General features: G+C 47.4%; 2 protein-coding genes across 4 annotated transcripts in view; one reads left to right on the forward strand and one right to left on the reverse strand.

Moving 5' to 3' along the window:
• Positions 1–6,773: 6,773 nt before the first annotated feature.
• LOC119455777 (WD repeat-containing protein 37-like) overlaps positions 6,774–24,374 on the forward strand; it is a 159,327-nt gene continuing 141,726 nt past the window's right edge. For 2 of the 3 annotated variants that reach the window (XM_037717236.2, XM_037717239.2), the window contains exons 1-2: positions 6,774–6,928; positions 7,169–7,318. In XM_037717236.2, coding sequence (XP_037573164.1) covers positions 7,176–7,318 — 143 coding nt within the window. In that variant the 5' untranslated portion in view covers positions 6,774–6,928; positions 7,169–7,175. The remainder of the gene's footprint in view (positions 6,929–7,168; positions 7,319–24,374) is intronic. The other variant, XM_049669296.1, reaches the window with a different exon arrangement.
• Positions 7,344–23,698, reverse strand: LOC119455778 (uncharacterized). Its single transcript, XM_037717240.2, has 3 exons — positions 23,062–23,698; positions 17,665–18,219; positions 7,344–8,540 (listed from the first exon to the last, which is right to left on the reverse strand). The coding sequence occupies exons 2-3, from the start codon at positions 18,167–18,169 to the stop codon at positions 8,293–8,295; spliced, it is 753 nt and encodes a 250-aa protein (XP_037573168.2). The 5' UTR covers positions 18,170–18,219; positions 23,062–23,698; the 3' UTR covers positions 7,344–8,292.

Here is a 24,374-nt window from a genome sequence, read left to right on the forward strand (position 1 = left end):
TGTGTGTTTCTTGTCATTACTGTTCCATTTGAGATATCCAAGCTGGCTTGGCACTTCCTGGTTTCCCATGTCATTTACCACCTTGCAGGATGACTTGCTGGAAATAATGTCAGCCTCAAGAGGCTCTTCACACTTTGCAGATGAATATGCAGACCAGTCAACTCTCAGTATCCGAACTGCAATACACATATCGCAGCAAACTAATGACGATGTGCTTGGGAAAGTCTTGAAGGATGTAATGGGCAGGTTTTGATGTGGATTGGCTGCTGTCTACTAGACCATCAAAGTTCCCTGGAGTTGTTAGTTCTTCGAATTTAGGATCTAGTGTTGGTGTGGTTTTGGATAGCTGACAGAGATGAAGACCTAATGTAGAATAGAGAGAGAGAGCAAGGAGAGGAAAGGCAGGGAGGTCAACCAGAAGAGCGTCCGGTTTGCTACCCCACACTAGGAGTGAGGGAAGGGGGGAATAGAAAGAGTAAAATGGGGAGAGAATGAGTACTGAGTACATGTGGGACGATGTACAGGGACACTATAGACGGTCTCTTAAACCAGTGCACTTCAAATACTGTACTAATGCACTCATCGCTTTTTGTGCCAGTGAAGGGTGTAGCCACGGTCCAAGTATCTTTGACTCGGAGAACGGTCTTGAGTCCAGTCGGTTTAAAGTGGTCCTGAGAGAGAGGCGTTGTATGTCGTAGCGAGGACAGGTACACAATAGGTGCTCGATGGTTTCCTCGCACATACAGGAGTCGCACATCGGGCTCTAGGCCATTCCCTTACGGAATGAGTAAGCGTTCGTGAACGCCACTCCCAGCCACAAGCGGCACAGCAAGGTTGTTTCGTCGCAGGAAAGGCTAGATGGCAGTTGTAGACGTAGCAAGGGGTCCAACTTGTACAATCGGCAATTGAAGGCACTTGAACTCCATAAAGCTTGTGACTTTTTGCGAGCAAGCAGACGAAGTTCCCTGGCAGTGTCCGTCCTCACCAAAGGTATTGTATGCGTCTGGGTGTCTTCATGGGCAGATCGGGCAGCCCTGTCGGCAAGTAGAATAATTTTCTTTCTTTCACCATAATGCCATACTGTAGGGACATGAATAGCTTATTTGCTTTTATTCTACTTAAGAATAATTTTCATAAGCACGCCCCCTTCGTTTTATGCCATACTCTTGCATTTGTCTAAGACAGTGTATCATTAGTTGAAGATTGCAGTTATAGTGGCAAATCGTTTCTTGTAATGTGTTCAAGAAATGTAATGCCGCTGCAATTGCACAAAGGAGGCCTCTTCCACTGTCGGATGCAAGTTCTGCGAATGGGGTAACTGTTGAATGAGCATGTGTCTATGCAGAAGAATGTTGAATTATGTTCACATATTGGCCCAGTTATTAAAATATGAACGGCGCAGTTAGCTGGGAAGATTTTAAAAGTGGCCGTATATGAAGCACAATAGTATTGCGCAGCATATTGCTTTTGACGCAATAGCCAGAGCACGAATTCTGCAATGTTAATTGATAGTTCTGTGGGTACACTGTTCTTAGAATGAACACACCTCTAAATATAGTGCTAGGCAAAGTATCACATGAAAATTCCCGACAAAATCGGATGCTAGATGGTGTTCTTTTTTTCCCACCAAGTTGCTTGCTAGCGAATTTCACCCCCCCCCCCTTTTTTTATTGGCCGATCGAAGAGCTGCAGTTTTAATAGCTTCGATGCAGCTTTTTTAACATACTTATTTGTTCATTGCGTCCTGCCACAATTCTTGAAACATTCGCATAACAGTGGAATCTCGATGATACGATCACGGTTAATACGAATTTCCGGATGATACGAATTTTTCTGAGGTCCCGGCCGAGCCCCATTACTTTTCAACGTGCTAGAGAATGGTTGTTATGAATCGATTTTCGACCCGCGTCGGTTGATGCGAATAAACGCCGCCCCACCGACGGCCGCGAAAGGGAACAACGTGCAGTCACGCTCGTTTTCCCTTTCTCTTTTGGTGCGGAGGCGCGGACGCGGCGCCGGACAGCGCGGAAGCCGCGACTGGGCGCGAAGAGTTTGAAGCGGTGGCGCTTTTGTTGCTTTTGTGCGTTTATTTTTGTCTCTTCGCTCGCTGCGGCGGCCGCGCTTCCCCACGCACGGCCGCCGCAGCAAGCGATGGTTCGTGCGGTCTGTCGCTTCAACGGAAACTGAGCGGCGTAAGCACAGCGCATACAAAGGTCAGAGCCGTGTGGAGATCGCTTTCAAGATACGGTGCGCGCGACAACACCGACAGCCGGCACAAGCGCAAAGTTGGCAGAGTAGGAGCCGCCCCACTCCCTCCCTCCCGCGCTACCTTCACGCTTTGCTCCTTTCGCGTGGGGAGATTGCGTCGCCAGTTCCCTTGCGCTCGGTTGCTTGCAAGATACGCATTTGGCGCCGCAGCACATCGTCGCCCCCCCCCCCCCCCTCCCTCCTATACCCCCACGGCCTTTCGCGCAACGGAAATCGCATTTGCTCTCCGCTGTGCGTTCGCTGTCCGTGGAGGCGCGCGTCCCCCGCGCGCTTTCACTCGCACATACGGCGCGCGGTGACGACTTTATCGCGCTCGTGCTCCACTCGTGCTTCACGTCTCATGCTCCTCCTCCGCATCGCCCTCGTTGATCTCCACTCCCATCGGTGGGCGCACCTCGTGCTCGCTACCGCCCTTGTCGGCGACATTTTCTCGCGGAAGCCGCAATTTCGTCTCACGCGGCTGCACTGTAAGCGGTATGCGTACACATGGAGTTCTATGGGAGGGTAAACGGGAGTCGGAAAAGGCCGCGTTGTAGCCAGTTCTGCACTATAAACGGTTACGCTATAAGTGGTCTACACTGTAAATGTTTTTTACGTACGTGTGCCTGAGTGAGTTCACCTCTCAACTCTTTAATTTAGCTAGTTTTAATTGTGTTTCGATGATACGAATTTCGGCTAATACGAATTTTTTGCGTGACCCCGTGAGATTCGTATCATCGAGATTCCACTTATTCGTTTTCGAAATGTCTTTGTCTCATATAGCACGTTGCAAACTTGGAAAGAAAGGAGTTTGGGATACTACTTGTCGCATGACGCGCAAGATTAAACATGACTAGGTGCTGTCGGATCAGGAATACTTATTGACTTTTTTTTAGCGCTATTCCATCGCGAATTGTATTCCTTTCATCTGCTCATTTCGGTGGAGTGGAGGGCGCCAGGAGTCTCGCAGGAGTGTTCGCATCGAGTGTTCTACATTGCTGGATTATCGAGCCGTATGATGAGCTAGTGTGCACCACTTTAAGCTTCTCGGCGTGTGAGCCTTGTAGCGCAACTGAGGTTCCGGATATCGGCAGCTTTTTGCGGAGGCTTCTACATAGAATTGGAGACAATTCACAACTCTGGGGTTAATCATTTCCTTAATATGAACGTATATACGTTCATAGCCTCTAAAGGTCGCTCTACCTCTTTACTTGACTATCCTGATAACCGGCGACTGCATTGTTTGGACAAGTAACAATTAGCAGTCTCTGCTTCTATCTTCATATCATTTAGAAAATTGGAAAATGCTTAACGATGCGATTGCGGTAGGTAACTGCAATTATATACAAATGTCACGGCCTAACGTTGTGCGTTTTGATCGAGCGGCCGTGCAAACTGGAATGTCCTCAAGCAACCACGGATATCCGTCGGCCGTCCCATGGATATCCCTTTCCGATATAACAGACCTCCGATGGACGTCCGCAAATCTCCAGCAGACGTGCATCGGACGTCCGATGGATATAAAAAAAAGGACAACAACAACAACAACAACAACAACAACAACAACAACAACAACAACAACAAATTTGTACATCCATCGGACATCCAAAATGGGATCCTGTGGCGGACGTATTTCGGACGATATATATGTGTCGTGTATGTATGTATGTATGTATGTATGTATGTATGTATGTATGTATGTATGAGTGTGTGTGTGTGTGTGTGTGTGTGTGTGTGTGTGTGTGTGTGTGTGTGTGTGTGTGTGTGTGTGTGTGTGTGTGTGTGTGTGTGTGTGTGTGTGTGTGTGTGTGTGTGTGTGTGTGTGTGTGTGTGTTTTACATCACCTTCACCGGTGCGGACTGAACTCCTGAATTCCATTGAACGATTCTAGCACGGCGGTTATATAGCTTCCACAGGCGTTCTCGCGCTCACGCTGTGTGCCTTGCGATGTTTGCCGTTGTACAGAGGCAGCATCAGAATTTTATGTGGATTGTAGCATGACGCGAACCCCGACCTCAGGCTCGGCAGCAATATGCTGTAGCAACTCACTTGCGCAGCGGGCATTAAATATTGTTATGCATATGTTTATGCATGTATATGTTTATGCTATGAACAGTATTCATGTGTGCTTTGTGGACTTTTTAACATAAGGTGGCAGTAAATGATTGGTATTTTGAAGCTTGCGTGGGCGCATTTTTTTTTTTTTTTTTTTTTTTTTTTTCAGCATAGCGGCGACAGTGGAGTGCATTGAAGCAACTGACTAGTTATCTCTCTCGACTCGCCGGGAAGGTCTCTCGGCGCGCGCGTGTGTTCTCTCTCTCTCCCTCTCTGGGTAACGTCGCTTCGTCGAGGTTCTTCTAGGGCGCGATCTTGTACGCGTTCCAAAATGGAACGGAGGCGTTCCGTTCCATCGAGCCGCACACGATTGGCCAATTTCAACCGCGACGTTCAAATTGACCAATCGTGTGCGGCTCGATGGAACGGAACGCCTCCGTTCCATTTTGGAACGCGTACAAGATCGCGCCCCTAGTCGCTTCGGCGCCGTTGGTTGCGTTGTTATTTGAGGCGTATGCGCTCTCCTCCTCTGTTGAAGTTGCCGCGGGGCCGGCGCGTTCTTTCGCAGTCTTGTGTGACACGCGGCGCGCGCTTTACCAGACGACAGGAAGCCCCGCCTCCAAGCCCCTGTGCGCCTGCGTCGCTTAGCTTCGATGCGCGGCCGCTCCGTGTGCGCTGGCCATGGCCATGGAAGGACTCTGCCATGGCGCTGGCGCTCCGCGAAGCGCGGCCACGCTGCGCCGTGTTCGTACTAAGAGTGGACGACCCTGTACATGTACATGCACCGCTGCACCTTTCTGGATTTGCGATTTTTTCGGCTATTGACTGCTAGCTGCCGGCGCGAGAACCGAGATCCGAAGTCTTTCGCGTGTATGGCTTTCCCCTAACTTTAGGGCTTGATGGCACCTGTGAACAAAACACGCACATATACTCCAATGGCTCAAATAGAGATGTAGCTGTCACACCTCAATAGCTGAGCAGGTGACTTCGGGCAGGCTGTGAAGATGGCAAACGAACCGACACTGCACCGGCGCTTCACCATAGGCTTCACCGCCATTAAAATGATGGACGATGGCTGCAACTTGGATTGGATCGTCGAAGTGTCGTCGACGATCCACTGTTGTCGAACAGCACGCGTTGCCAAGGCTTTCAAACAAATCAAAATAAGACAGTGAACTATCTACTTGTTTTGGGAATAATTGGCGTCTAAAAACCGAACGTCTATGACGTGATTCCGGCTCCAAACTTGCTTACGCTGAATTCAAATAGCAATATTATATCAAAAGCATAGCCTTAGAGATTGTCTACCAGTACGTGGCGTTTATTGAGTGTTCATGCAGCCAGTGAAAACATAACCTTTGAGATCTGTTATGCTTCATGCTGCAGTGGTTTGCCCAAATATTAAAATCTGTGCATAACTGTCGTCTTTAAGTTCCAAGGATGCGTCAGCTACTCGTTTTTCCTTGCAAAAGTAACTCAGATTACGAGTGCAGAAACATGAAAATGTAAAATGAATTACGAACTGCAGCAGAACTGATAGTTGGGCGAGTTGGTACGAATTCATAGTGAAATATTTAGCGCGCACAATTGACAAGGACACAGTGAAGGGGGGGGGGGGGGGGAGGGGACACACGAGCGCTCGTGTGTCCCCCTTCACTGTGGCCTTGTCAATTGTGCGCGCCAAATATTTCTGAATTACGAACCTTTACAATTTACAACTATATTCTTTTCGTATTCGGCCATTGATCCATGTCCTAACTTAAGTCCTAGGCATGCCCATTTATGTACAACCAGGGGAAGTTCAAAACAGGATATCCCCCAGACATCCCGATGGAATGTTCTGTGGACATCCGAACGGGATATGGACATTTCTTGTACGTCCTACGGACGTCCGAGATGGACATTTAGAAATATGGACGTCCGGACTTGTGGCGGATGCATAGAGTTAATTAACTCTATGGGCGGACGTTCCACAGATATCCGTGGTTGCTTGGGAACGACCGCCTTAATTCCTGTAGGAATAAAGTGGAGCAGCCGTATAAAAGCTCGTATAGAGCAGGACACTTGGAATAAATTTTGTCCGAAATGACATCTTGAAAGCACATAGTTTCCTACAATATGCTTGAAAGCGTGCCCTTTTCCTATCGGAAACGGGATATGTATGTTGGGATTTAAATATTTCACGGACGATTTGTGGAACAGCAGTTGCTTTCCGACAGCGATAAGACTGCAAGATCGCCCCACGGTAAGACACCCCACTTAACTCGGTGGCCCATGATGAATAAAGCCTGCAAAAATAGAACAGGTGAGTCAAGTCAGCGATGGTAGAGCGTAATAGGCCAGCGCAACTCCAGTTTCGGTATCGGCATGGTGTCGTAAGTCTATTTTGAGTAATCGACTACACCATAGAGTAATATTATAAAAAAACTCGAGGGTCACACTTCCGATTATTGTCACTAGGTGCCGCCACCGTCTTCACCACAACCATTAATTGAGAAGTGTTTTGACAGGACATCGGGCACTTTGTATACTATGTGCCCGGTGCCCGACGGTTTTCCGGTGTAATCAAATGAGTGGCCATTCATCTTTCGTCAGGGACTATTGGGATTACTAAAGGACATAAGAGGTGAGAGCTAGAATGCTTGGTAGAGACCATCTCGCGGGTATCATGTCTACCCTCTTAGCGCATCGACCTTTGCGTGTTGCATGTCCTGCCTAGGTTTGTTTGCTATGTAGAGATATTTTAAGCTTGGTCTAAATGCGTCCTTGTCCGACAATAACTTTACTGTTGCCAGGCGATCAGTGGTCATTAAACGCTTCTAAAATTGTTGGCGTGCTGCAAGAACGAACTCCCTCTCCTTGGCAGCCAGAACATGCCGCACGACTCGACCAGCAAACCAAGCAAAACCAAGGGAATAAAGAACCTTGCTCGCGTTCTCAGTGACAAGGACTCCGACTTACCATCTCCTTACGCCAAGAATGACGACGGTGAATCCGTGCTGCCATCGGCATTCAGGTATGTGACCTGTGCTAATCTTTCCTGCCGTGGCGACAGGAAAAGTAGGGTGGTGTGTTGTGTGCCTTTATTACTTCCACGACGGCGCCTGTACTGCTCAGTGTCCTTACTTCCGATTATTTCTCCCTGGATGCCGTGCGTTAACGAGCAGGTTTGAATAACATCTTCGCTGATCACGCCCACTGTGACTCACGAGCCGGCGTCACGGCTGGAAAGCGCGTTGGCTTTTGCGGTGCATTGATTTGCGCCGATGTGCGTAGAGCGCTAGGGTAACCTGCGCTAGGTGATCTTTTGATTTCGGATGGCGGGCGTTATTTTCAAATAAGATGAATTAGTCGCACACTCTCAGCTGCTGTCTAATGTGGTCGCTGATGCTAAATGCGAACGCCGCTTTATTTATACCAGGAGGGCGAAAACTTGTTCGGATTGTCACCAGAGCGCGCCCCGTGTAGTGATTTTCGCAGACGAGCTGGCAATCTACGCGCCTTGAGCCAGATTTCAAATCTGAACCGAAGAAGCGCTTCCGCGATATTATTCATTAGACTCATGCAAGCTGCAAATTGGTGCATAAAGCATAACGACTGCACTTCTGACGTCTATAAAGAATGATTGGTAGTGCAAGACTTTTAATTGCCCTGGGTTTTCATGTTTAATGCAACCAGGAAGGGCATGAGGTTTTTGCAAGAGACTTACAGTGATGGCAATAAATGTGTGCATGTGTTTTCGTCATATACATTCATGACGTCCATATATCACAGCAAGCGTTATGCGCATTATCAAAACTGTCTTTACATGTTTTTGTCTTGGCATTTTCTGACAGACCTTACATCACATTGCATGGCATATTTACAAGCATTTGACACCAGAACACAATTACGTGCAGATGGCTTGGTTATACATGCTGCATTTCCTTGTACCATTCACTGTACACGCACAGTTGCACTGTCATGATGATCCTCCTGCACTCTTGAATTTCACGTCCGTGCTTCGGCTGGCATGTCTTCAAGACGCTGCTTGACCTTTGTGCATCGCATGTACTTTCGAAGGACCAGAAGAAAAACAACGTGCACCGCCACAGAGCACGTGTGGATGATGTTCACTTGCAATATCTTCAGCACAACATCCACAATGCTTGGAGCAGGTGGTGCTGTTGCCACACCTGTGTTGGTACTGTGAGCGTCCAAGATGTCATGCTTCAGGTGTACCATCGGTCCGTGAAGCTCTGAAAGTGTTGGTGTAGTAAAAAAGTGGTATTAAAAAATGCCCATATTGTGGGATTTTGGAGAGACACTTCACCAATTCTACAGAAATCACAGTGTAGGCAGATCAGGCAAAATATTGTTCTGGTAGATTATGCAGCTTGAATTGTTTGTGACATTTTTAAAGGTGAGAGAGTTAGCCACTGAAGGTATAAACAAAGTATGGCACTGGAAAAGCAATGCACAGATGATGCATCGTGCATTAATCTGGAAGACACTTGTTAATTTACTTGAATCAAAGTAGATATTGAATATAAAAAAAGCCGAAAGATTCATCGGATCTGCCTGCCAAATACAAACCTTCTGTAAAGGCATATAAACTGCACTCCGCTGTGATATATGTGGTCAACCACAGGGGTTGACCACATATATTGTACTGATGACATTTCACTTATTATTTCTTGCAATAAATGAACGTCCCCAGAAGAAATGCGGACAAGCATCAGGGCACGCTAACTAATTTATGATACTAATACTTTTTTCTGCTAAGCACTTTCAGCTTCGTTATTCATGAGGTGAGTGCGTCATTACGTCGTCATACCTTGGCTGGCTCTGCTCCTATGATGGCTGTGGTTGCCACACATGAGCACAGCCAGAAGAAACGTGTCTTGAATATTCTTTTTATGGTCAATGTCATCGTACCTGGCTTTATTGATGCCAGCAAATTTTGCTGTTCCAGGTTACCTGGTAATGTGCATTCCCTTCCCCTTAACAATTTTATTTCTGCAGTCGATTCGACTATGTCATGTTCTGTTACCTAGCGTTCTTGTAACATTTGCATTCATGTTTGTTATTTGTGAGTCCTCTATTTTACCCACTCCTGCTACAGCCCTTGTAGGGCTGCAGTATGCAAAATAAATAATGATGTAGGAATAATGTGGATGACGTCAGGTCTGATATATTGAGACCAACTTTAGTATTCAATTAAAGTAACTTATGTTTCCCAACCTTTATAATTGCTAAGTGTCATCCTTTTATGTGCTAGGAGTCTATGGTATAGCTTCTACTAATCCGAAAATATGTGCTTGTACTCCTTAAAGTATTAAGCGTGAAATGCTGCTTTGCTCTATTGTGAACAGTTTCAGGAGTGAAATCGAATAAAGTCATTTGGAACCAAAAGTCAATGAAAATCCACTAGAAGTCAGTAGAATCCGCTGCAAGTTGTTGCAATTGGTGACGCTATTGGTCAAAAAGATGTTCCACAACTGCCGCCATAGCCATGAGTGGTGCTGGCTAACACTCCTAGGGTTAGATCTTGTGCACATTCATAAATACCCGAGAATGTGGATGTGGGAACAGCTGCCACAGTAGCACTAGTGGTAGTGCAATGCAGGTGTAATGTGGAGATTGGCATCTCATATTTAAAAGGAACATTGAAGGCGCAGTAAATAAATTTTGACTGATAAGTTATCTCTCGGAAGTTCTATTCATATTTCTTCATCAGAAAGAAGTTGATTATTACAGGAGTAGAGCATGTATGTGTAGCTGGCAGCTGCCATCAGGCTTCACCTGAGCAATCAAGACATCTTTAGTGGCTTAACTTTAAGCAAGCACGGGCTCTCAGGAGCAAATGCCAAATGCTTTGGGAGTGAAATGATTCAAGCCAGCACGTTCAAGCCACCCCAACTAGATATATCTAGCCCCCTCCACTGGAAATGCAAGAAAGGTGTGTGTTAAGGTAAATGCAGATGCGTAAAGACCCCATTACACTGTACATTATTTTTCCGTACTCTTACTCGGAAAATGAAGGCCAAGATTCTGTTTTCAAATCTTGTGCCCAAATCATGGTACTGATCGCATTAGCCTGACATTACAGAATTTGCAGTATTCTTGTGTGTCTGGGCCCTTTACACCCTAAAAAAATAGTTTACACCAGCCCTTCTTGCAAGGTCGATCCACATAGGTCGCGAAGCTTCGGGCGAAAAGCGGTTCAAAACCAATTGTCACCGACATCAGCAAGGGTGGTTATGGGAGCAGCGATTGAAGTGCGACTATGGAGGGAATAAACACTGGGAAAGAAAAAAGCGTTGTTTAATTAAAGCGAGACGCAGTTAGATTCATTCAACGAAAATAAAATTCCTAATCCGTTTTATATACGCATGGCGAGAAAAGAAGATACAACTCTATTTTACTTGATCATTATCAGTAAATGCCTTTTTTCAGCGCACACCGTGAGAGCGCACATCGATAGCGGCGGGCGTTGACGCCGCTATCAATGGTAATGCAATGCAGCTCTTGGAGTGCGTGGAAAGGCGCGCTCGTAAAGTTCACCTGTTACAATACGCCCCCCTCACATGTTGTGTTGTTTTGCATGTCGACGTTTGTCTGAACTAGGTGACGCGGGTAGTTTTATTGTTTCTTAACGTGTGCAGTCAAAAGTAGTGAGTTGCGACTGTCAGATACTTGTTTACTTTAGTTGTTTTCGTGCGACAGTGCTGGCCGACAGGCTTGGCGTCCGACGAAAGAACGAGCTCTCTACGCAATCTAGGCCCAATGTTTTCGTCGGTCTCCAAAGAAAGTATGTTCTGTGCAGCGATGCGATTTCGACACCCGTACGGCTGACCTTTTCCTGCATCGCTTTCCGCGCTGAAAGCTCGGAATGCCCATCAAGTCGAATGGCGGGGCATTTGAATATACAGCTCTAATGGCAGGCCTCCGAAAACAAATTTCGCGCCTATGAGAACAAAATGACCTCACTTCTGTTTTTAACGGGTATGACGTCTAATTATTTTTTCTTCCGCCGGAAGTGTTCCCTCCTCACACAGATGGCGGTAAGCCCCATGAACCGCCGATAAGCCGCCATGTTTTGAACGTATTGGCTTCTATGGAAGCTTCGCTACCAGGTGTATTTACCTTGCATCTTGTCCCCAAAAACTAATCATCATCTATCTTGCATGCCATCCCTTTTTTTAATGCTGTGCACTCGGAACTTGCAGGTCACAAACAGCATGCAAGTTATTAGTGTGGCATAGCATTCTTGACAGGGAAGTAGTGAGCGCAGGGTTTTCAAGAAAGGAAAAGCAAATGAGATAGATGATGGTTATTGTTTGAGTATCCCCAAAGGGTTACTGTAAGCCTTTTTTAGAGTGCATATGCAAGAAACATTTACAGACGTTTCAGGTTCACCCTTTGATTCCTTTTGGATGTAATTTAGTCCTTTTTTTCTTGTTGATAAATAATTTACTAGCATCAGCTAGACTCTGCCAAAACCTATGATGTGATGGAAAACTAATGTGAATATATAAACGTCTGTCTTTTGTTCTTTCGTCTTTGTGGAATTCCCATAAACTTTGGCCAATTCATAGCTCCTGAGCTAGGTTTAATATACCAATCTAACTTTCCCTTTAGTGTGCCCTTCATCTGAATACAAAATAGACCTACCATTTTTTAAAAATCTTATGCGCAATGCTATTCAAGTGTTCTGTGGGCTCTTCTCTGCATGAAAAATAAAAATAACAAGGGGGGCGAGAGGATACAAGGTCAGTTTTCTCGTTTAAAGGAGGCACATACTTTGCAAAGACTTGGTTATTTTTCTTGACAGGAAATTTTGCTAGTGGGAATCACACTTGTGAAGAGCCTAAGTGAAACTTCAAGCACGGTACACTCTTTGAAGTGCTTCTTGCACAAAGACCAATTAGATTCAAGTGTACTTGTTGTGAAGAAAACGTCTGTGATCCAAAGACCTTTTTGCGATGGCATAAAAAGTTAGTAAATCCTTCACGGCAGTTCCACGGTCAAGGACCAGGTTAACATACTATAAATGTTGCCAGGTTCCTGCAAAAGTATTGGCCTTGTGTGATAAAAAGAAATCATAGCCATTGTGGAAGGGGTATTGACAAAGCACGCTGAGAAATTTTCTGTCGCAATATTTTGTCATCTCCGAAACATGGAAATAGAGAACTGATACAAGTTACATAAATATTGGTGTCAACAAAACTATTTTATACATCACTGTGATATGCTCAGACACCAAACAAAGTTAATACCAACATAAAAATTTGGAAACTTAAAAAACAGTCACTCACAAAACAGCTGTGGCTCAGTTTCCACACAGTTACTGATTAAGAGACTGGAAGGTACTCGACTGCCGCTTGCTTTACTTTCCTAAAGGGATATGGACACAAAAGTTGGCGGGTGATCTTTTGCGTCGGAACAAAAGTTGAACTGTTGAAAATGACGAATACAACAAACTGCTTTGAAAAAAAAAAAAGAACGAGAAACATCTTTTTTTTTTGCGATTTTCTGTTGCACCTTGCCTCCAAGCGGCCGCCGGCAGAAGCTGAAATTTGACGTCATAACACCCACCCGCGGCCAAGGTCGGCCACAGCTGTCGCAGTGTTTCCAGGGGTGTCGGACCCTTGCAGCGTTTGTCTAACCCCTTTCGGCGATCTTCGCACGTGGTGCGTCTGAAACACTATCCCCGTCGGCGCTCCACGCAGGTGGTGCGTCTTACATGAGGCTTCCCGCGGTCGTCGCTCGGTATTGACACGTACGTCGCAGCGGAAGGAAATGCCCAGACATTGCTGTTATAACAGCATCGTCGGTCGTGACACGCCGTCGCACACGTTTCCAAGAGACGAGAAGGTGCGTAAACTTTGGATGCCTGCCTATTAGAGTGCTTTAGCTTGTCCAATAATCGGGTAAACGCGGGCGTTGGGGCGTTCGGGCGCAACCGTAAATGTGAGCGGCCTGTATGGTGCTGCCATCTGGTGGCGCAGAGCTCAAACAGCCTAAACAGCTAATATTGCATTAACCAAGTGTATTCTACTTCGCTGCTGGTGTAAATCTTCGGCAGCAACACGATTACGCCACTGCCGAAAATTTACGCCGGGAAATCACCAATAATTCTTGCGTAGGTGTCTGGTGCAGAGCGAAATCTTCGCGCTACGGTTCGCGAAAACCTGAGCGGCACTTCCACGACCGCCTGCTCTTCGTCGCTTGACACGGAAGGCTCGTAACCGTAAGCGGTAATATTTCTTGCCAAGTTGGAATGGTCCTCGTCTTCAGACGTGTATTCATCGCTGGTAGACGCACCAGAACTCGAATCCATGCTACGATGGCGGCGTCGGCGCGCTTCGAATGACCGCGGCCGGCCGGCTGGCTATCCGACGAGGGTGTCGTGACGTCACGCCTTCCAATTCCCGCGGGTCGGGTGGCGAGGCGCGCGCTCACAAAAACGCCAAAAATAAAGCCATCGGCTCAAAAATGAGCTAAGTGACTACTTCTTTTCAGTCTAATCACACACCGAGGATTCATTTTCAGCATTTTCGTAAAATTTTCTAATTTTGTGTCCGTATCCCTTAGTCATATTTCTTGTCAGATCGAACCCCCTCCAAAATGGCTCCGTCTGATGGCACGAATTGGTAGAGTTTGCCTTTACCAATATTTCGGCCTTGATAGAGCTCACGCTGTATCGGCTTCGTTCACTGCTCCAAGCACCCGTCATGAGTGAAAAAAGTCGCTCCGCGGAAGCATTAGTCACTGGAATGCTCAGCACAACTGACAGCACAACTGGCAGCACTACAGCCAGGTTTGTAAAAGCAGCACTTTTGAGCAACCTGCTCCACCTTCCAAACGGTGGTTTGACGCAACGGCGTGCGCGTGTTTAACCGGGGGCCCACATCGGGGGGAACGGCGGGGCGGCGCGCGCAGCTGGCGCCAAAAATAGCCTGGGAAGCGATCATAGACGTTTAGCATTAAAGTTTGGGAGAGATACCAGCTCAGAACATGAACCAATAGCCTCAGAGTTTTTAAAAATGAATGACGAGCAAATAACAGAGATCGCAAACAACATAGAGAAGAAAATTGAGGCTTTTCCTACAGCAGTCTGGGAATATAAGGAACTGGTGGAGGTTATGCAGCATGAAATAAGGCGGACACGGCAATACAATTGTTGGATTGGAAAGAGGAAACCACGTAAGTGGTGGAACAAGGAAATTAAACAAGCTATAGAAGAGCGTAAAGAGGCATCTAGGGTTCATCGAGAAGCCAAAAAGTTGGGATTACAAGAAGAAGAGGTGCTCCTTAGATGGAATACATACCGAGAAAAGAAAAGGGTTGCGAGTGAGCTCGTGCAAGAGAAACTTAAATGCGCAAGTGAACGTTGGGTGCGTAACATTCACAAAAGAGACAAAGGCGCCCCAAAAAGATTCTGGAACCATATAAAAGCACTCGGAGCTCCAACTAGAAACTCGCAAACGGCTATAAGGGATGAAGACGGTAACATCTATGAAGGCGATGATGCGCTGCGGTACATCACAGACGTTATCAGGCATAACTTCGGTACGAGAAAAAGCGTAGTTCAGACAACAGATCCAGCAACAACAGAGAGGCCTGAGAGATCAAAATTCAGCATAGAAAGCTTTTATTGGAAAAAGGCAGCAGAAAATGTCCCTAACAACACGGCAGCAGGACCCGATGAAATCCCAATACAGCTAATCAAAAACCTCGGTCCAAAAAGCAAGGCACTGCTGACTAATGCCATAGAGCAAGTGATTAGAACAAAGAATATTCCCGTTGGATGGCATGAAAGCAAGATGAATCTTATCTACAAAGGCAAAGGAGATAAGGATAAGACGAGCTCGTACAGGCCAGTTACAGTAACGTCGGTGATATATAGAATGGCAATGCAAGCCATAAAATTAGAACTGTCGAAGTGGGTGGAGGAAAACGGTGTATTGGGGGAACTACAGAATGGGTTCAGGCCAGGCAGACGCTTAGAAGACAATATGTTTGTACTAACTCAGTGCATAGAGATTTCAGTAGCTCAGAAAAGACCTTTATGGATAGCATTTCTAGATATTAAGGGAGCTTATGACAACGTAGACAGGGAATTGTTGTGGGATATTCTTCAATACGAAGGCATAGATGACGATTTCGTGGAGCTGCTGAGGGAGATATATCGAGACAACCAAGTACAAGTGGCATGGGAAGGCCGAAAAGGAAATGAAATGGTGGGAATTCACCAAGGATTGAAGCAAGGATGCCCTCTGTCACCATTGTTGTTCACGCTTTACGTCAAGGGCATAGAAAGACGACTGGAAAACAGCGAATTAGGTTTTGATTTATCCTACATGCGTAATGGACAATTGGTGCAACAGAAGATCCCTGGACTGATGTACGCAGACGACATTGTGCTACTAGCGGACAATAAAAAAGATTTACAGATACTTGCGAATATCTGTGGGAACGCAGCGACAAATCTAGGCCTTAAGTTTAGCACAGAGAAATCAGGGATTATGATCTTTAATGAGCACACGAGTAACTTCGTGGTGTCAATTCAACAGCAAGTAATACCCATAGTGAAGCAATATAAGTACCTCGGCGTACACATAAACGAAGGAAAGAATTACTCAAGCAACCACCAAGATAATCTGAAAATAAAGGGGAAGCGGAATGCAGCATTAATGAAACACAGAGCACTGTGGGGCCACAATAAGTATGAGGTGGTGCGTGGAATCTGGAAAGGAGTAATGGTGCCAGCGCTAACATTCGCAAATGCCATTATATGCTTAAAATCGGATATATTGGCAGGTTTGGAAGTTAACCAAAGATCAGTAGGCCGGTTGGCTTTGGGAGCACGCGGTAATACGACAAATGAGGCAGTGCATGGAGACATGGGTTGGGCCTCTTTTGAAGTCAGAGAAGCACAAAGCAAAATTAGTTTTGAAGAAAGGCTCAGGAACATGGATGAAAATAAATGGGCGGCTAAAGTGCACAAGTATCTCTACATGAAAAGCGTGGACACAGAATGGAGGAAGAGGTCAAGGAAGTTGGCAACCAAGTACAGGATAATCGAAACTGTAAATAGACAACCAGGGGTCATCAGAAAGAAAATGAGAGAAATAGAGACCGTGAATTGGATGCAAAGAATGGAAACGAAAAGGACAATGGAGAGTTACAAGAATGAGAAGAAAGAAATTAGAAGGGAAAATCTGTACGATAACACAAAGGGCAGTGCCTTGTTATTTGAGGCTCGAGCCGGTTGCCGAAGGACGAAAACATATCGGAACAAATATTCGGAATTAGATGAGACATGTGTATGCTGCAGTAAAGATCCTGAGACCACTCAGCACATCCTAATGGAATGCGACGGGATCCACCCAGCGAGAACCGTAGGTAACGTGCAACTCCCAGAAGCGCTTGGGTTTAAAGTAGAAGGAAACATAAACAGATCAGCCGTAGAGATCAGCAAGAGACGATTAGAGTACTGGTGGAAAAAAAGTAGGGAAAAGATGGATGCGACCTGATCTCTTAAAATCATAGGCAGCGGTACAAGGTAAATTTTGGAAAAAGAAAAATAATGATGGGTATACAAAAATGCAAGATAAAGAACATGTATAGTATACCTGATTAAATCAAGCAGGCTAGGTGACTATTTGTCGCCGCCCCGTTTCAAAGGGGATGCCAATAAATCATCATCATCATCAAAAGCATTCGTCGCCGCCGTGAACCGCGCGGCTAGCCGACCTTTTTGGAAACTTGGAGGGCTTGCAGCTAACACATCCTCAAACAGGGTGGTCAGGTGCAGCTGAACTCAAGGCACTGCCGAACAATAACAATAAATTGTGAAATGCGGGACAATTTTGAAGGTTTTCGTATCTCTTGCGGGACAATAGCCCTCATGAAGGAAGGAAACCCAGGAGAGGCGCCGGCCAGCACGAACGTATTAGAGAAAGTGTAGCGGAAGTCACGTGTTGTTTTTCGCAAAGGAGCACTGGGACGGGTACCCCAAATGTCAACGTTGCCATAGCAACCGCGCTCCCGAAGCTTTCGCTGCTGCTCTCGGTCTCTGAAAAGTGAGATAAGATTTTTCCGCCGGTGGTCTTTTTCGCAGCACATTTTGTTTGCGAGAAAGGCTGACTTTCGAGTGTGGTTTGTAAGCTTGAAAGTTTTTTTGGCAGAAACCACGAGGCACTCCCGGCAGTTGACGCTACTTTTACAAGATCCAAGGGGTTTACTTGCCCGCGGTTGCAGTGTCCGACCGGGATATAGGGTAGGTAAAGGAGGTGCAGGTAATCGCCCCTTTCCCTTCTTCGCCTCGTCCTGTCTCCACACAGTCGCCCTTGAGGAAGTTAACCCACGTACCTGACTTGGTGAGCACCCCGTGGTCGGCCGACGCATGTAGGTGCGGCGCATCCAGCGCGGAACTGTCGTTGGCGTGCGCATGCGTGGCGCTCTCCTGGAGCACGACCACGGCGCCCTCGATCATGAAGAGGAAGCGCATCACGATGGCGACCGCGAACACCGCGGCGGCGGCCAGCATGGGCCGGCGGGCCTCGCGCGACGCCGCCCAGAAGACGAGCCCGTACGCGGCTAGACTGGCGACAATGACGGCCAGCTTGGCCGACAGCGACCACACGGCGATGGAGGCGAGGAACACGAAGCCGCGGTTGGGCTGTCGGCGCACCGTGGTCACGGTGGCCAGCGCCAGCTTGCAAGTGTCCACTGCCACGCTGGTGATTGCGAGCGCCCGCAGGTTGACCACTACGTTACGGGCGTCGAGCGCGCTCCGCCTGGCTCGCTCCCTGCCGCCGCTGGCGTCCGCCCCGTCGACTTCGTCGTCGCCCCCGCCGGCCCGGCTGGACGACATCTCACGCGCGTTCTTGTCGCCTCGCGCTGTCGTCCATTGCTGCCGCAGAGCTGCGTGCGCAGACATAACACGGTGCTGCGCAGGCGTTCAGGGAGCGCGCAGGGAACACGCTTTAAACTATTTTGCACCCTTCGGGGCGTATTTTGTTCTCTGCGTACCTTGTCCTCTACGTATACGTGCGTGCCTGCCAGGAACGCTACGGTACGCTGAGACGCGCATGTCGTTCCTGACTGGTATGGGACGCTGAGCGTTAAAAATAAATGCACGCAAGGTTGGTGATCATTGTTGCTGCACAAGGTAAACCTGACAGGGTGTAATTTTTCGAGTATGAAAACAAAGGGAGCGCTAGAGATTCCCTTTGAGGGAGTAACCGCTAGGAGCTTCATTTTCGAGAGTTCTGGCAATTCACGATGAAGTACTTTCACACTGTTACTGACCGAGCTATATATAGCTAGAGATGTAAGGGCCGGTAAAAAAAAAAAAAAAAAAAAAAAAAACCTGGATAATTGTTGGAAAATGGCTGTAGTCGTTTTTATTGTGATAGCAATTATATGGACACTCCAGGCGAATTTCCGCCGTCGGCGTTGCGGTGATATTATATATCAAATCCTAGTGCGAAAACACCGTGGCCGCGCGCCGTATGCTTTAGGTATGAGCGAACACTTGCAAAGGTGAGTCGAGAAGTATGGTGGCTTGATTAAGCGTTGCCTTGTCGCTAGAGTGAACTAGAATATATTCTAACTCTACTCGCCAGGGTGGAAGGCGGAGAGGCTGCGCGCCGTCTTCTCATCTCTTCTTCTACTGAACGTGGTCGCGCGCGTCCTATCTTGAAGGCAATCTGCGCAGGGTTCGAAGGCTAGCCAGCCGGATATAGCTAATAGCGTCGTGTGCGCTGTGTTCTCGCGCGCCCCTAATCCGTTTCATACTACAGGTTCAACGCTGTGGAAGCTACGCACGAAGTACTGAGCACTCCGCGCGTTCCGTTTATGCTTCACTGAGCGCCAGCGGCGTTTGCTAGCGTGAGCATGCACGTGAGGCTGCAGCGATGGGCTGCAAAAACAACAACAACTGAAGCAAATTGATCTAGACAACGTGTTAGCAGCCGTATGAGTACATGGTGTGTTTGTTTCTAAGGGTAAATTCTTTTTTTTTTTTCATTCAGAACTGAACTTATTTAAAAAACATTTTCACAAAAATGGGTCAAGAACACCTAACTATTTCTACATGTGCGAACGCAGCCACTGCAAAAAAATTAGGGGCAGCTTCACACTAGTGGTGCGAAGACTGAGCAAACAGCGAAGGTAGCGACCTCATCTAGCTTTGTCTCGGTTCGGCCAAGTTTTTGCGAGGTTATGCTTCGAGACTCGGCCACGTTTTGCGCAAGATCACCCCGGAATCACCGGTAGTCCAAGGAGCAACGAACACTCTGTCATTAAATTATCTGGGCGCTCAAACGCTTTTGCTTAGTTTCGCGGGCTCGTAACTCCGGGTCTTCTGCGAATCGCCGACGTTTCGCCGCCGCTTCGGCGGCGCGATACTCGGGATCGGACCGAAGTCGTCTCACTCGCTCTCGAGTAACGGCGTGGCGGCTTTCGCGCAGCGCTTCCTCTTCTTCGGGAGTGATGCTCTTCTTCGGCCGCCCCATCTTCGCGGTGATGTGCTCGGCGCGGAGACGGTGGGGCTTTTGTGTCGTAGCGGCCTCGACGCGGAACTATATATCCCGTGGGTGGGCGCAGTGACGTCACGGCTATCCGCCTCTGCGCAGCTGCGGCAACCACACCGCACGGCGTGGTGACGTCATGGCTCACGCAGCTGTGGCGAGGCTCGGCGCGGTCGGCGCAGCTGAGGTGAAACGTTGCTAGGCGACGCATAGTGACGTCATCACCAGGCGGAGGTTTTGCGGCGTACACTCGACGGACCATCCTCGAGCTTAAACAGCTTCGCTAGTTCACGGGGGTATGTGCCATTGCGCTGGGACCCTTTCTGCACTACCTCCAGGATTGGCTCACATTTCAGGGCTTACACCACCGGACTACCTCCAGCTTAAACAGCTTCGCTGTTAAAAGTATCTCTAGCCTCCACAGCCTTGCACCTGATGTATGAAACGGAGTATAGTTCCCGTTGAAGCGAGAGGCAGCAGGAATAGAAATTCGCTTGCCGCTGCTGCCGCTCTTCATCATGTCAGCATTCTGACAGATGGTTTCCGCGGTAATCTATAGTGAGATGTGTTCGTGTTTGCCTGTGCGCGCGTGACAACGTGCTTGTTAATTTAGTTGGTAAGCGAATGTCTACAGCAGTTTAGGCAGCTGACTAAACGACTAAGCTTACTTTGTATAACTGTCTAATAATTTGCTATCGCATTCAATGCTTCGCCTGTCTGGAGAAGCTGTGACATTTGTTTCAGCACAGAGAAAGTGGGAAAAAAGAACATTAACAAAATTTCTGCATCTAGTTGTACTTGCCATTCTGTGCTGTGCAGCGTACAATTCTATAAAAGCGACGACAAGAAAAGGACAGCACAGCTTTCCGGTGTCTTAAGTATATGCTTTCACATTCGTTTTGAAAAACGCAGGGTAGCTTTCAAACATAGCGGAATACGGGACGCCGTTTGTGCTTTGGTCCAGGACTGGCGTCTGGGACAACGCGAAGCACACGGAATCGTCAACGTGATGTATACAAGGCCTTTCACTAACCAACCGCTGACACATATATGTATCTTCTAGGCTGCTGCATATACCTTCGCCATTTGCCAGTTGTGAACTACACTGATTTTTGTTTGGCATTGTTCATAACAAGCTTCGCAACATACTCACTAGTAAACGTTTTCGAAAACTCGTCAACGTGCAATCAAAATTTGAATGTGAAAGCAACCGCTATCGTTTTTAGTGCAAGTGTGTCCAGCGAGAGTGACTCGGACCGTGAGTGACCTTTTTCCCTGTTGTCAGATTAACAGTCTTTCGTAGTAGAGAACAAGGTGTTCATTCTAATTGTTCTCGCGTTATCTGCGTAATTATCGCATGTACTTAAAGCTAAATAAATATTATTGCTGGAATAATAAATATAAGCTATTTATACAGGATTTTCAATTTTTTCCGAAAGATTTCAAAATTTCCTTTAAAAAATACGGGAAAGAAACCGTCTTTTCCCCCTCCCAATCACAATTTCCGGAAATTTTGCATCCTTAGCCCGAACACACTGAACGCGCGCTACGAGAACTCTACAAGATAGAATTGAATATAAAGAAGCTAGCAGTTATTTTTGCAAGAGTGACTGCTAGCGCGCCCTCGGTTCTGAGTGTTGCGGAAGAGGCGATCCGACGCGAACTCCTCGTTCTCCCGGCGACCTTACTCGCTTACCTTCCGCTGAAAACCTTGCCACGCAAGCCAAACTGTGACACGCCTGCGTGCATTTCTGCGCTCTGTACAGCAGGGTAAACCAACGAAAATACGGATTCTGAATCTGTGAAGAGAAAATCGAGAATTCTTGATTGAATGCGCTTCAGCGAGGATTCCGACGTGTGATCGCTGGTGTGACGAAGCGACACGAGTTAGTGACGTTGTTGACCGTATAGTTACAGTTCCTTGGAAGTTTCTGGAATCGGGGTAATTTCGGGCTGCCGTACAGTATACGGCCTGTAGTGATTGCAGGGGTGCGCCAATGACTTAACCGCAGTGACTGCAAGTAACCAATCCAGAACGAGACAAAACCTTCAAGTTTAGTGTTGTAGACTGGCTTGTCCGAGGCAAGTGTAGCAGCAAGCCTTGCCGCATGTCTTGAATATTTCCCATATGTCAAGCCTGTGTGCCACACATGTTCAGTGCACCGCTTTCGTGCGAGGAACTGGCACTGCCAGCCCGCGAGCCTTCAGTATTTATCTGTGCGGCTGCTGCTATAGTGCGGCCAAAGTTAATGATATATGATAAAACGGATTGCTTACGAGCCCTTCACAAAACAAAAATTTGCCTCCATTCCACCCTGTCAAAGGGGATGCACACCGAAGATCCGATGGTACCAAAACCCATGTGACCAAGGGGTGACGTCACGTTTGACATCATGACGAAACGTGGTTGCGTCATCACCTCAAACGTCGTGTGATGACGTCATCACACCAAAGGTTGCGTAAGGCCATTATCACGTCAAACGTTACGTTACGTGATAACGACATCGTCACGTGACGATATCGCCGGATGATGCAATTTGATGACGTCGTCGTGACGTCACGCAATTACGTCTTCAAGTGATGACGTCATATGATGCCTCTTGGAGAAGCAGCACACTGTGCGCTCCCCGCTTCTTTGCACTGTCTCCGGAATCGGCCCATGTTTTTGTGTAAGCACCGCGCACGCGGACACGAATAATCCCGACCAACTACAGACTAACAGCTTCGCTGTAAAACACGTATTGTAAAGACATGCCGAGAAAGCGTCGCAAACTGCAGGTCGTCCTAAGGCAGCTTTGTGTTTCTGCGTAGTATTCGTGTTTCGGAAGACATTGTGCTGCGCTTCATTTGTCGCGGCAGGCACCTGCCTTGTTTCTTAAGTGTGTGTGAGCGCGTATACGGCGACCAGACCGTTCCACGACGGGTACGGACCTGTTTATTCGCGCAGCTACGAGCTCGGTATATAAGGCTTGTGCTCCGTATACAGCAGTGCGCTTCACGTTGCGATTCGACAGTTCAGGTCTTTTCGGGTTTTATGGACCGCCTACAGCGATGCGATGCGTTGACCGGCGTTTGGCGATGCGCTAACGCGGAATAGATGCCGTCACACCAGCGAAGCTATACCTACGCTACGTGGACACGCCACGCTATACCATGTGGCTCGTACTTGCTACTGAGACGAATTCTGACTTCGTCCGAGTGTTCCGTATACGCTCAAGATCATTGCGCTTACCAAGGGCGCACGCAGTCGACTTCGCGGTGTGCTTGCCTGCCTTTGTTGGCGACGGGTCGGATGTGGACCGGGCGCTTCGGCCAGCGGCGCCTTCTTCCTCCTCTTCATCATCTTCGTACTCCCGCCATCAAAGCTGACGTGCAAAAAAAAAAAATGGCTGGGGATGAAGGAAGGCAATATTTCGAGGTAAAAAAAAAAGTAAATAAATATTTGCAATTCACTACAGTGTATTGAATAACGCTTGAATGATCGAGTGGTCAGCTGCGAACTACGCGAGCGTTAGCAGCTGCTATAGCTGTAGGTGCTGGTTTCCAGATAAGTTTGTTCTATAACGCATCAATCGAGCATGGGGCATGACCATGCGTGGCCTTGTCACGGCGTTGGCCTGTAGTTTTTTTTTTTTTTTTTTCGCTAAAGGTGCCGAGCAAATTGGCCGATTGACTACTCCAGGACAAGTGGTATGCGTGCTGTAAAAGACAAAGTGCCTTTAAACCAGCATAGGCGTTTCACGGGAGCATAATTTTCGAACCAATTAGACTCTTTAATGCAGTGAATTCTGTCAAAAAAAAAAAAAAATATTCAGTAAGAAAGCTAAGGGGAACGTGGTAGATGAGAGATCGAATTCGAGGTTCGGACAAATGCTTTTGTTGGAAATGCGCCTAGTCGCGACAGTGCATCACAGAAGAAAAAGAAGAAAGAAAAAAAATAAAGGCAGCTAAAAAGGCGATCAACAAAAAAAAAAAAAAAAAAAAGAAACGCAGATCGAACGCAATGTTGAAATATAAGTGACTTGAACCTTGTTTGAGTTCGCGAAGTAGCGAATACCAGCTGCATGCTGTACGAGCCGCCACTCTTGCAGCTCAGACAAGCGCCAGGTTTCCCTCTAGCAATTTTTCTTGGAAACTCGATGCCTCAAGTCATTGCCTCTGAGAACGGGCGCTCCCAGCGCGAGCCGCCCGATCTCGGAGGCAATGCATTAAACTGCTGATTTTGCGTATGGCCGCTGCTGAAAAAAAAAGAAAGGTCATTCCACCCCGTTCTCATTTTGTCTTCGTCCTATACTCTTCGGGTATTTCCGAGTTCCAATTTTCCCATTTTGCGTCGTTTCACCGGGAATCCAAGAAACAGGATGCGCGGGCGCGTAGTTGTTGCGTAGAGTACGCGCATTATTCGACGAGAGGCGAGGGTTCGGGAGGTCGGCCAATCGTTCCGACGCTGCTTGGCGTGTCTATCTACCGACACGCGCGTCCCGCTTTTCGCGCACCTGCCGCCTCTATGGGATGCACCGACCGTAATTGGAAGAAAACAAAACA

The sequence above is a fragment of the Dermacentor silvarum genome, chromosome 6 (assembly GCF_013339745.2).
Source record: "Dermacentor silvarum isolate Dsil-2018 chromosome 6, BIME_Dsil_1.4, whole genome shotgun sequence".
NCBI lineage: Eukaryota > Metazoa > Arthropoda > Arachnida > Ixodida > Ixodidae > Dermacentor > Dermacentor silvarum.

What these genes read in the sequence shown, in the direction of transcription:
- LOC119455778 (XM_037717240.2), bottom strand. Translation starts at nt 18,169, where the DNA reads ATGTCGTCCAGCCGGGCCGGCGGGGGCGACGACGAAGTCGACGGGGCG. An exon ending in CGGGGTGCTCACCAAGTCAG is followed by an intron (nt 8,541 to 17,664) that starts GTACGTGGGTTA and finishes CAACACTTTCAG; the next exon opens with AGCTTCACGGACCGATGGTA.